This window comes from Opisthorchis viverrini (assembly GCF_000715545.1).
Source record: "Opisthorchis viverrini unplaced genomic scaffold opera_v5_132, whole genome shotgun sequence".
NCBI classification, from domain to species: domain Eukaryota; kingdom Metazoa; phylum Platyhelminthes; class Trematoda; order Opisthorchiida; family Opisthorchiidae; genus Opisthorchis; species Opisthorchis viverrini.
In genome coordinates this window covers 1,118,193-1,129,920 of record NW_008751789.1, presented here as the reverse complement: position 1 = coordinate 1,129,920, position 11,728 = coordinate 1,118,193, and the positions used below count along the sequence as shown (strand labels likewise).

Sequence of the window (11,728 nt, the reverse complement as noted above, 5' to 3'; positions counted from 1 at the left end):
TCGGGACTTACACAACTGCCCAGGTGGGAAAACAGTGTGACAACTACAATGCAGAAGATTTGGAAGAAGAACAGAATACTAGTCGAATGCAGCTCCTCGACCAGTCTTCTAAAACTACACAAGAACGTCTTGTAAAAATCATAGTGGCATCAGCCTGGTAAACCTCCGAAGCCGTAGGTGGTTCCACGTTCACCGTCCATGGTTCTACTTCACCTGTAGGCACGTCGACCGGCTCGTCTGCAAGCATGAGAAGTGGGTTTGATCCTACTCAATCCTGTAGCAGCACTATACACTTTGCAGGTGTGAAGCGCATGCTAAACTGTGTGGCAGAGTTATTTAGGTTTAAAATGGTTTGCATTTTTGAAAGATCTGAACCAACGTGTGCAACATCGTCCGCATACTGTTTGTGATGGAACGTCCCAGGAGCATTTCGACCCACGAGGTTTCAAAGATAGGAGAAATTTCAAGTAGCATATCAATAACAAAGTTGAAAAGGAACGGTGAGACAGGGTATCCTTGTCTAAAACCACTGGGCTTGATGAACTCGGGTGCCCTGTACGCACCCACAGGAGTTCGCATACAGAGCCCTCATAAGGGATATAAATTTGGAAGGGGTACGTTTGGTCGCCAGACACTGACAAAGTTCCTGAAGATCGACAGAATCAAAGTAGGCTTTCAGACAAGAAAAAACGATCAACGTGGGACGTGTCAAGTGGCACTTGAAAAATTGTCTCAAGGTAAAGACATAGTCGATGTACCCTTGATCAGAGTGAAACGCAGCTTAATCCTCTCGAATTTTTCTCTCGATAATCGATCAACCTACGCAAAATAATTGCGGAAAGCACCTTATATGCAACCTATACCAGGCTGATGCCACTATGATTTTTGCATGACGTTCTTGTGTCGTTTTAGAAGACTGGTCGAAGAGCTGCATTCGACTAGTATTCTGTTCCCGTTCCAAATCTGCATTATAGTTGTCAGACTGTCACCAGGACCACGCCACCTTCTTTGAAGATTGCGGGCTGTAGGCTATCCGTACCAGATGCCTTGTCGCGCTAGAGGTTTGATAGCTCACGCTGGATTGTGGTTGTTGACGGCGGGGTGGATGAAACTTCATCATTGTTCATCCATTGTTATAAACTGGACGGGTGCTTGGTGGGTATTGAAAAGGGCTCGTGATGCTGACATATACCAACTGTCAGTGAGTTAAGCAAAGGTGTGAAGTTCAAGTTCATAAACGTGACGGAGGACAAGCATCCTCAGTAGCCTGGGTGATACAGCACCTACCCAATAAGTGAGGCTAGTGGTGCCGGATGTGAAACTTCGTTTATGCTGTGTCCCATATCAAGATCTACCGAGTCCCTGTACTTTGTGACAATTCACACCAATGCCCCGTGAGTATCTGGATCTTGTCAACTACTGGTCCACTGAGGAAGTCATATACATGGCTTATTATCCATTAGCCGAAGGTGGAATGAAATGAGTTCAAATCTACGACTGCGATGGAGAGCAAGCACTCTCGTTAATTTAGTCGACAGAACAACCGTTCGACAACGGGGAGGTCTTTGATCTGAGTTCACTCCCAAGTATTTCAACATTCGCCTTGACCAAAGAAGGAATCGTATTGGAGAACGGGATCTTTTTGGCATCCGGACAGTGAGCGCTCATGAGTACTGTCATCCTTGAAATGGAAACGAAAGGACGCAGATGAAGGAAAACATTATTCATTTGATACGCAAAGATAACAAACCTAGCAAATGTAAAGCAGTGACAGGGAAACGCGAGTGGTTTGGCGGGCAGGTAGCGGCGAAACAACATATACATAAGAAGTTAACCAAAGTTAGTTAGACGAATGAGGTCAACAGTGTTTGTGTACAAAGCAAATTAACAACATAACAATGGAGAGAGAAGTTAAACCAGAAAGAATAAAACAATAGATGGGCAAAACAAGATAACACAATCCACGTTCGGCCTCACGCCAGACGTGGGAGAAAAGAGAACGGCTTGAGTAATGACATAACCTTTCGGTGACGCCATGAGATCAGATTCTGCACAAGTTGGAAGGATTTCAGGTTAGCCAGGTATAGATGACATTGAATATAGTGTTCACTGCAAAACTTCGGCCTCAAAGACCGATTGGCAAAAGCAGACGTGAAAATTAGGCGGACGGAAAGACATTGTCGAAAATTGCGGCAAGGCGCTCGTGAAGTAAAATTTCACATCATCGAACCGAGGAGACCGGCAGCCTGAAGCTCTTCGTCAGGTACCCAAGTGGATAGAGGTTGGCTAGCAAAACAGAAAATGAGTGATCTCTAGATGCAACGAAAAGATCACGAAGACTCCGTTAAAGCAAACCAGTACTCGAACTGACAGCCATTGTTATGAGTGCGCGTACGATGCTGGAGGTAGTAATTAGCACGTGGCTATCGAGTACACAAGAACACTGTATTCGTTGTCGGGTATGTTTAAACCGATGAAATGAGGATGGATGGAACAGCTACTCCAAAATACGCGGTCATTAAGCTGGAATCAATGGGAAAGTGTCGTCTATTGTTGCCAGTGGTGAGGTTCATCGCACCTAATAGCGAAAACATGAATTCCAGGATCAGCTTGCAAGCTTCTTTGGTCGAAACGACATTGCTCGACAGTCCCACAACTCCTATTTACTCAACAATAAAGGGGTATTGGCTATTAACATCTCATCCACCAGTTCATGATGTAAACGGGAATCCCAGACCAAAAAAAGTCAAAATTTCTTAAACCAGCCCTTGCCTAGCGTACCTTCCGCCATTGTCAGGTGTTACTTGAAGCAACAAGTGATAGCACGTAGTAGTTACTTTTCACGTGACAATTAGTATTGCCATAACTATTGGTGTAGCGTTCGCAGCCGATGCACTGACTGCGAGTAGCAACCGTACGCAAAGCGCTGTATGTGGGCATTGAAAAATAAGCATGCCAACGCATCTGCATTATTCGTGAATCTGCATCCGGTTCGAACCCGATCCTAGCCTATCGATTGTATCCGTCTAGGCTTGGGAAACCTGGCAACACTTCAGCCCCCATGCTTTCTACGGGTAGCATGGTAGTTAGGTGCCAAAACATTGCCACAGCTGCATACTTGTTTTATACTCATTATATGCAGGGAAAACCCTTGATCCCATGAGTACAGCAGGATAAGAACGAAGCGCGGTTTTTAAGTACAGATGTGCTGGTTCAAAACAGATGGTCGCAAATCGGTCATTATTCGAGAATGACTTACTTGGAGCTGCAGTCGCTCGTCCAGCGCACTAAGACCTCCAGTTGGTTATTGTCCGATAAGCGTTGACCAACGTACTATAATAGGGGTTGGGCAATAGGCAAAGTAAAATGAGCGATATAAATTACAAGGAGCATTCAATGTGCATCGGGCTCTGTGTCCGATCAAGATGAATGTAGGCAGTATCGAGCTATGTACCGTAAGAGCTACAAAAGTGGTCGAATATGGTGTGTCTTAATATAATTGCTTGAAAAAGTAGGAAGGAAGCTGTCTCCTTTTCTTTTCTTATAAGGTAGCCGAAAACCCTTACATCCCACTACGGGTTTAGGCCCTCTTGACCTCGAGGTAGTTTAGGGGTTAAGGCGCGAACTTACTGGCCGCAAGGTCTGCGGTTCGAACCCAACCTCTGCATTTTGAATGCCTCTGTCTGGGCATGAGCAACCTGAAAGTACCTTAGCCCTCGTGCTTCATCCGGTTGACACAGCACCGAACGGATGCTGCAGCTGAATGACTGCTATTATTGTTAGGCCTTATTGGGACTCAACAGGTGGGTACAGTCCCCGAGTTTCGATCAACTTTATTCCCAACTTGAACATCACACTGTATATTCAGGTGGGAAATAAGGTTGATGGGAACTCAAGGACTACGCCCCCCGATGAACTCCAAGAAGGGCAAAACCAGTATGGGATTGCTGAAGAGTATCCAGCAATCCAGTTGCGTTGATTGGAAAAAATCACGACACCTTGTATATGTCATTTGAACTGAAAAATGTGAAGGTCATTATGCAGTCACTTGGCTGAGGGTCATTCAGCTGGGTACATAACTTCAATATTGGCTTTTTGTTGGCTCACCCATGTATTTAGATGTCAGTGCTTTGTGCGAGACGGAAAACAACAGCAAGGAGTTTGGTGAGAGAATACACCACAAAATCCGCATTCGATGGCGTCTTTCAAGTGAAACCAACGAACAACTTGTCAATGGAATTAGGAGCATCCACCTGAAAGCTTCTCAGTTTGTGGCTATCCTGACGAATGTAGATTAGTTTGAAATTCGGATGATAACGGTAAGGTTGCCGATGACAGTCGAATCACAACGGCATCTTGACTCCTGATGGATAACTGAACCTATGCGAAAGCTGGAATAAGAAGATATAGTCATTTCTTGTGAAATAAGGACCACGTGACGAGAGACGCTCACTGATTTCGGCCCCAAAAAGAAAGAATCCTTCGAAGCGAACGGAAAGTTTCAGTTGATGTGTATGTATTGAGGTTGACAATAGATCCCGAAATGAAAGAATCCTGAAAGGAATATGCTGATTCTCAGCTTATCAGTCCTTGTCGCAGTTGGATATTGCTTGCAACTTCTACCCTTGCGTCACCACGATAACTTCCAATCTATCTGTAAATCGGTGGTATGCCCTTGCACTTTGGGGATAGGAAGCAAACCATTCTGTGGGGCCTGAGAGGATTCACACTAAGCTTCTCAATAAGAAGTCTCCTGGCAAACAACAGAACTTCTGGAAGAAGTCATTTAAGCGAGCAAAAAGCCTCTACCGGAGGGTATTCCTCTTGAGAAGCGAGAGTGTTCACAGAACACAACCAGAAATGCTTTACACGGGACAATTAGTCCTCACTATGGATACTGAAATATTCACATCCCTAGGTCTCAGTTACGGGAGTCTCGGTCCCACCAGTCATCCAAGGAAAACTGCGAGGAGACCTTAGGACAAACGGAACACGTGCCATTGGCAAGCGTTAGCTGACTGAACCATGGATGTAGAAATTTGATCCATGAGTGATGACTGGTACGACTACTTTGTTACCAATCATGGATTCAATCAATACTGCATGAACGATGTAGGCTGGCTTGACAGCAGAAAACTGGGTGACTTGTTAGGCTTTCATTAAGGTGATTAAATAAACGAGCGGGTTTAGTACAGCATCGTCCTTTTGGTTTGACCTGGTTTTACCACCACTCCCCTATAACACGAAGTTCGACGTATTTCAGTCGCCATAACTCGGCTAGGTGCATGAGTAGAGTACAGTCACCCATCTTTTGGCTTATGATGGGTGCGGCCAAAAACACGTCGGCTACATGTATGAGTTCAGTGTGATTTTGTAACTTTGCTGAAGTTTCGGGGAGGAAAATATCTACACAGGGGCGTGGAGAAAACAGACACAAGCATATAAAGTGAACATACGGTGTGGGGCATTGTCAAAAGCATTGCCAACCGATTCCGTCGCAATTCCGAGGATGGAGAGGGTGTGTTCTTTTCAAACGATGTAGGAGGGCAACCATTAGCCGATCGAAGGCGAGGTTTGGAAGGAGATACCATCAACGGCTTCGGCATCCGTCGATGTTGGAAATGGTCATCGGATCGTAACCCGACCGTATATTCGCTGGACCCTAATAGATGTCCTAGTTTCAGACGGTTCTGGATAACATAGTGGCTTCTTCGGTCATAGAAATCAGGTCGGCGAACTGAGAGGCGGTAAGCGATTGAAAAAATGACAATGAACGTCTGCGAGATACATTTTAACGGAGAACGAGGTAGTTAAGGGAGGCTATCGAAAGCCTGAACAACGGATGAGGATGGAAAAATGAACGGCGACGGAAGCTTCACCTCTTGATGGATGGAGACTATAGGTGAAAAAATCCTAGTCATGGCCGGCTGCCTTCGGAACGCCTCCTGGGTATAAGACACCATGACATTCAACTCTCGCACAACAGTCCCCTTCAGAAAATCAGGACCAGGGGCAAATAGACATGTCTGATTACGGTTTGGTATATAACTTATGGCAATCGTAATATTAATATAGATCGACATAGACTTCTTACAACGTTTATCCTTAATAAACTCATAGCAAAACAAAATATTCCATAGATAGCTACGAACTGTCACCGACTGCATCCACCGTATGGCTGGTGGAAACATTGTTTTCTGGAGGTGTTTGCAATAGTCTTTGTTAGGCATGGACACAATTGTTCACCTTGACCAACGGTGACGGTCTCGTACTTGAGGAAAATTAGAACGAAGTCTATCGGAACGAGACAAAAACTTATAGACGCAATACACTAGCCACAAAGTTGCTGAAAGCTCTTGGACAGCCCACGACCGGTTTCGCCCTTCTAGGGACTCATCAGGTAGGCGCAGTCGAAGGTGAGTATCCCGTCAAAACCAAACAAGTAAGAAAATGAGTGTATTTCGCTAGAGAGTAGTTCAAAGCCACCGTCTTTGAAGCTGGATATTATTCGGACATTCAACATTCCATTAAGTAAGAAAATGAGTGTATTTCGCTAGAGACATAAAGTATTTTTCTGGAGTAGTTCAAAGCCACCGTTTTTGAAGCGGGATATTATTCGGACATTCAACATTCCATGGGGCCATTTATGGCCAAACTCATTAACTGGGAAGTAAAAAAGTTACTTCATTACTGTATTTGCACTGTGATGGTAAAATATCTGAGTAGAATCTCTCTAGATATTAGGTTAACTGATAAGATGATACCGGAGTCAAGCGATTGAAAGTTGGAAATCAGGCTGGAGAAACAGCAGCCTCAAGCGCCCAAAGAAGTGCAGTATATGTTCCAAGTTTGTTCTATCTTTTGAGCCAGGGCAAAACGGGTATTTCTCATCACAACATTTTGGTTTGTTACGAAAGTGACGTATTGAAATGTAAACAGCACACAAAAGACTGACCGAACTGAACAATCAAAAAAGAGTAAAAAAAACCTAGGAAGGAAAGTTGGACGAGTTTAGGTCGTTAAGAACGTCATTGATATTTTCAGCTCCACTTTATGAAAATAAGGATGGACACACTCACGGTAGTAAGTCAGGCACGCAATTATTGCGGAGCATACACGATAAAGCGATCATGATTCGGCGAGACGCAATAGTCTCCACACTGCTGGAGACTCAAAAGAATATATCATTTGTGACATCATCGTGATCTAGTTAAGTAATCACGAGCGCTGATCGATTGCTTCACGAGATCGAGTGAACTATCCTCAACCTCATAATCACCAACAACACAACATTTAGACTGCCAAGCTCACCGGACATATCACCGGAAGGCACACCCGAGCTACCCATATTCTGCAATATTGTCCACAATACAATAGTCGTACATTGTAGCTCCTAACTACGGTAAAACAATACAGAAAGGGAACCTTGGTAAAGGGTACAAATAAGAGTTAAACACCCAACACCTCTAAGGTAAAATTAGAGAGAAGTCTACATACTGAAGCTTCATTGAAGTAAACGGATTCAGGTACTTGTTGTGGACTACAGTCCCTTAATGCCTTCCTATTACCGTGAACCCCGGGCTGGATAGCCGCTTGATCGCCTGGTGCGCTTGGCCAAACCAGAAAAGTCAATGAGCGTGCGAGCCAGTTGCTCCATTGATCACTATTGCCTGGTGCGCTTGGCCAAACCAGAAAAGTCAATGAACGTGCGAGCCAGTTGCTCCATTGATCACTGCTGCTTGCAAGCGGTCAAAAGTGATACTAAGAATACAACACATCTGTCAAGGGTGAGTAAAGAACAACCAATGAAATCTGTCTGAACGAAAAACGGTTATTCCATTGGCAGTTATGTAGTCCCATTACGTTTGGAGCTGGTTCTCCTAATAGTACTGTTTCAGAGTGGGAAATCACGCGTGTTCTCAAACGGCACCATTATGATTTTCATCCCAAATCAAGTCTAACGCAGAGAGACAAACATTAGCTACGAAGTGAAAGCATGCGCGCCAGCAAGACTGGTTATATACCACGTCAAGTATGATAATAGCAACCATCCAGGATGACGAAAATTAGTATATACTGCTTGCACATTGCCGAACCTTAACATACGGGTCCGCAGCTAAAACAGCTGTTTGGGTGTCAGGTCTTTGGACGATGGCAGATATAACCTTCAAGTGCATTTGCTCTACACCTCATTGGAGTTTTAGCAGGCAACAAAAAGAGGCATCGTTTATTGTTTTAAACACAGACATTTACGTTATTCCGGTTGCCTACCGGAACCCACTGTAATAGTGCGGTCGAAGCTCTGTATTATGATCTCTGTGTTGATGCGCAACGAGACGTCGACGTTCCATCGTTCATGAAGAGGTAGATAATACGACGAAGAATAAATCCAAACAACACGCGGCACAAAGCAACAAAATCAGCCTATAGCTAGAGAGTTCAAACTTGTGATATCTGATAATCTCACCACAGCGGGTTACTTGCGGACATCCCTGACCTGATTCGCATAATTGACAAGAATAGGCAGTATAATGCCGTAAATACAATCATTTGCTACTGAGGGGAACGCAGGTAGCTCAGGCCGCGTAGACGACTGCTGTTCGGCCGGCTGGATTGAGCGATTCGGATACAACTGAAATGCCCAGTAGGGCGAACAGAACAACGGTAAATTCTAAACATGTTCAGTAGGAACAGGGGCAGCTCAGGGTGACAAGGTAGACTGCAAACAGGGAAAGAAAAAATATCCGATAGAGCGTTGGAAAACTCGAAATCTCTCCACTACCTACAAACTAGAAAAATCATCCTGGGAACGGAAGCAGTGTTTGAGTCAAAGAGAAAGGCAACGGTAATGATCGGAACTCACCTCGGTAGTTGCGAACTCTCCGTCGTCTACGTGAACTCCGCTTACCGTTCTGGGTCGGGGACGCTGTTATTTGGCCCAAAGCTCCGTTAGACGATTGTCCTGCAGTGCTGGTCATTAGCTTTGGAGACTCATTCACAGAGGATAGTGTGTTTGTCAACTGGGCTGGCAAGCTTCCTGTTTGCGTACGTGTGACACGCATATGGGCACGCTGCACGTGACGCTCCAATAGAATGGAAGTCGAGAATCGAAGAGTACATCCGTCAAAAATACACCTGAACGGTTTTCCTTTTGCATCCGTATGATGCAAAATATGGCTCTCCAACCATGCAGCGGACACACTCGGCCGACGATAAACGCGACAGTCTCGCCATAGACAAGCAAAACATTTGCGCCGATTGGATACCATTTGGGGCAGTACGTGGACGTGTTGAATATGTGTAACTAGCTGGGACTGTTCCAGCGAACTTCCACACCCATCCCATTTACACTGGACAATGGAACCAGATTCCGTGGAGGCGGTAGAACAGGCAGACGAGCCAGTTTGACTAACAGGTGCACGGCTTTCTCCACCAAGTGCAGCAATCTCACTGGCTACACTAACAACAAGGAAGTGACGTCGTCTGAGTTTACCTTGGAGAACCTGTCTTCAGCGGATGTAGACCGGGTGGTAACTTCCCATGGTACACAGTTGTTTAATCGAGCACGCAGACGCATTTCACAGCTATTCCAGCCCATGACTCGCTGAGTAATAATCCGTTCGTGATATTTGTGAATTAGAGCACGAGTCCGCACAGATAACGCAGGCTTTCGCTGGGTTCGAGCCGAATATGTCATTATAATGAACCTGGATTCAGTCACACTGACGACCACATCTGAAACGAGAACAATCACTTGCAATTCCCAATAGATTATCGGTATCAAGAAGCTTAACTAGAAATTCAAAAATGGGAAACAAAACTAACAGGAAGAGGTTATTTTGGATTTCATCCTGCAGTCAAACTGTCTTTAGGATATTGTTTTTCGCAGCGTTCGCATATTCCTAATTTTGTTAGGATATTTGACATCTTTCGGTCTGTTGTGGCTTGCTGACCGTGGTGCAACTTCTATGTCGGTCCTTGGTTTCCTGCTCCGCTCACTATGGTATATGAAAAGGCACGACAGCTTCAGACAACCCTTCATAAAGACCAAGCAAGCCCAGTACAACTACATTTATGGGGTCACCAGATAATGCTCCAGGTCATACTGGAATCTTCGTGGAGACGAGAAGCGCGAGCTATTGATGCTCGATCCAGATTGATTGACGCATGTCTTCGCTTAGCCCTAAGCCAGCACCTGACAAATCCGCCCAATCGACGTGACGTGCGGTTATTAAAACTGTCCATCTTCCGGATGCCGCCCCATCCTGCATCAGCTGTCGGTGTCCACCTTGCAAGATCATCACCAACATCAAAACATCAGTGTCCAACACTGATGCATTAGTGCCGCACTACCATAATTTATTTGTGTCTTATTATGAAGAAAACAATAAAAGCGGAAAGGGAAAGGACTCGGTGTTAGCCTACCACATTCTGAGGTACTACATCTCTGGACACTTTCTGACAGTTTGGATAGAAACTGATAACAAGAACGCCATTGCCATTGGTCCGAAGCTATATCCTGCTGAGTGCCCAACCAGGGGGCTCCATCCTGGAGGACGAATCGCACCGATAGTTGCCAGACTTTTTTGAATCGATTTGATTTCCCTCTGTTAGGCCCAACAGTAACTACCCCTCTGTTTGCACCACTCTAAATTGGACACGGAAAACAGTACTCTTCGGTAAACGATGATTTAACATGCGTAATACATGGCATAAATAGCGCAGCTCGTGGTGCTGATTACATTCTTCGACTGGAGCTTCCGTTGCCCAACAACTGCGTTTACTATGGATTCGCCTATGACAATTGGCAAAGGCATAAAGAGGTCTCAGTTCCACTGCTCGTAAAGATCATACCTCACAGCCATACAGCAAAACAGCCCATAATTCAGCCTGATACACACGTCCATCGAGATTCAGGGACATACCCCTTTGACGCCATAGGTACCTCAGACTAACAAACGCGACCCGAGCCTTGCAGATTTGTAAATCGGCCTCATCTGTTACACTACCATCAGAAATGATACAACTTCCAAGGTACGTGAAACGTCCCACAACTTCGAGTGCCTATCTCTCGATTGCAAGTGGCGTGTTCAGTTGCTGTATGTCCAGGAGTGCGACCCAATATTTGGTGTGTGCAAGGTGCGTACCAAAGAACGGGATGGCTCTGGCCTGAATCTGCCAGACAAACCGCACAGAGGTGACTATAAACGGGTACCTAGCCAATTAAGGACCCTCTCCAACGGGACGATGTCAAAACCCACACAATCTACTGCAGCGGCCTCTGAATAGCCAGAGGCGCACAGCCGGAAACGAGTGGGGAATGAAGGGACAGCTAGCTCAACTATTGTGCTTGTATCCTGAATTATTTTTTCGGAAACACAGTACACATCAATCTCAAGCGAGGCCAGTATGAGAGCTAGAGCAGCTTATTGTTCCATTTATTGCAGAGTGCGTTGCAAGAACCGGTACCCAGAAATTTTGCGGCGTATAACCTAAAGTCTCTCAAGTTCAGCGTATAAGGAATAGGCATGGCTCGCACACAGGACTTCAACAGACACTTTGGGATGGCAAGGTTACCAGGTTTGGAGATTAGACTGAGGTCCCACAATGACATAGAAATTCATCTGGTAGCTCAACACTAACCTCAATATCAAAAATGGACCAGGCTAGTACAGTAAGCCATACACGGTTTGGCTTCCCGCTCTGGCAGCTGAAATGATGTGACGTT

At 45.2% G+C, this 11,728-nt stretch overlaps 1 protein-coding gene across 1 annotated transcript in view; it reads right to left on the bottom strand.

The window, feature by feature from the left end:
* Positions 1–1,712: 1,712 nt before the first annotated feature.
* T265_14033 (hypothetical protein) overlaps positions 1,713–11,728 on the bottom strand; it is a gene marked incomplete at both ends in the record, with an annotated part of 33,079 nt that continues 23,063 nt past the window's right edge. The window contains 4 exons of the mRNA XM_009171703.1: positions 1,713–2,286; positions 3,260–3,333; positions 5,457–5,737; positions 8,864–9,503. Coding sequence (XP_009169967.1) covers positions 2,217–2,286; positions 3,260–3,333; positions 5,457–5,737; positions 8,864–9,503 — 1,065 coding nt within the window. The remainder of the gene's footprint in view (positions 2,287–3,259; positions 3,334–5,456; positions 5,738–8,863; positions 9,504–11,728) is intronic.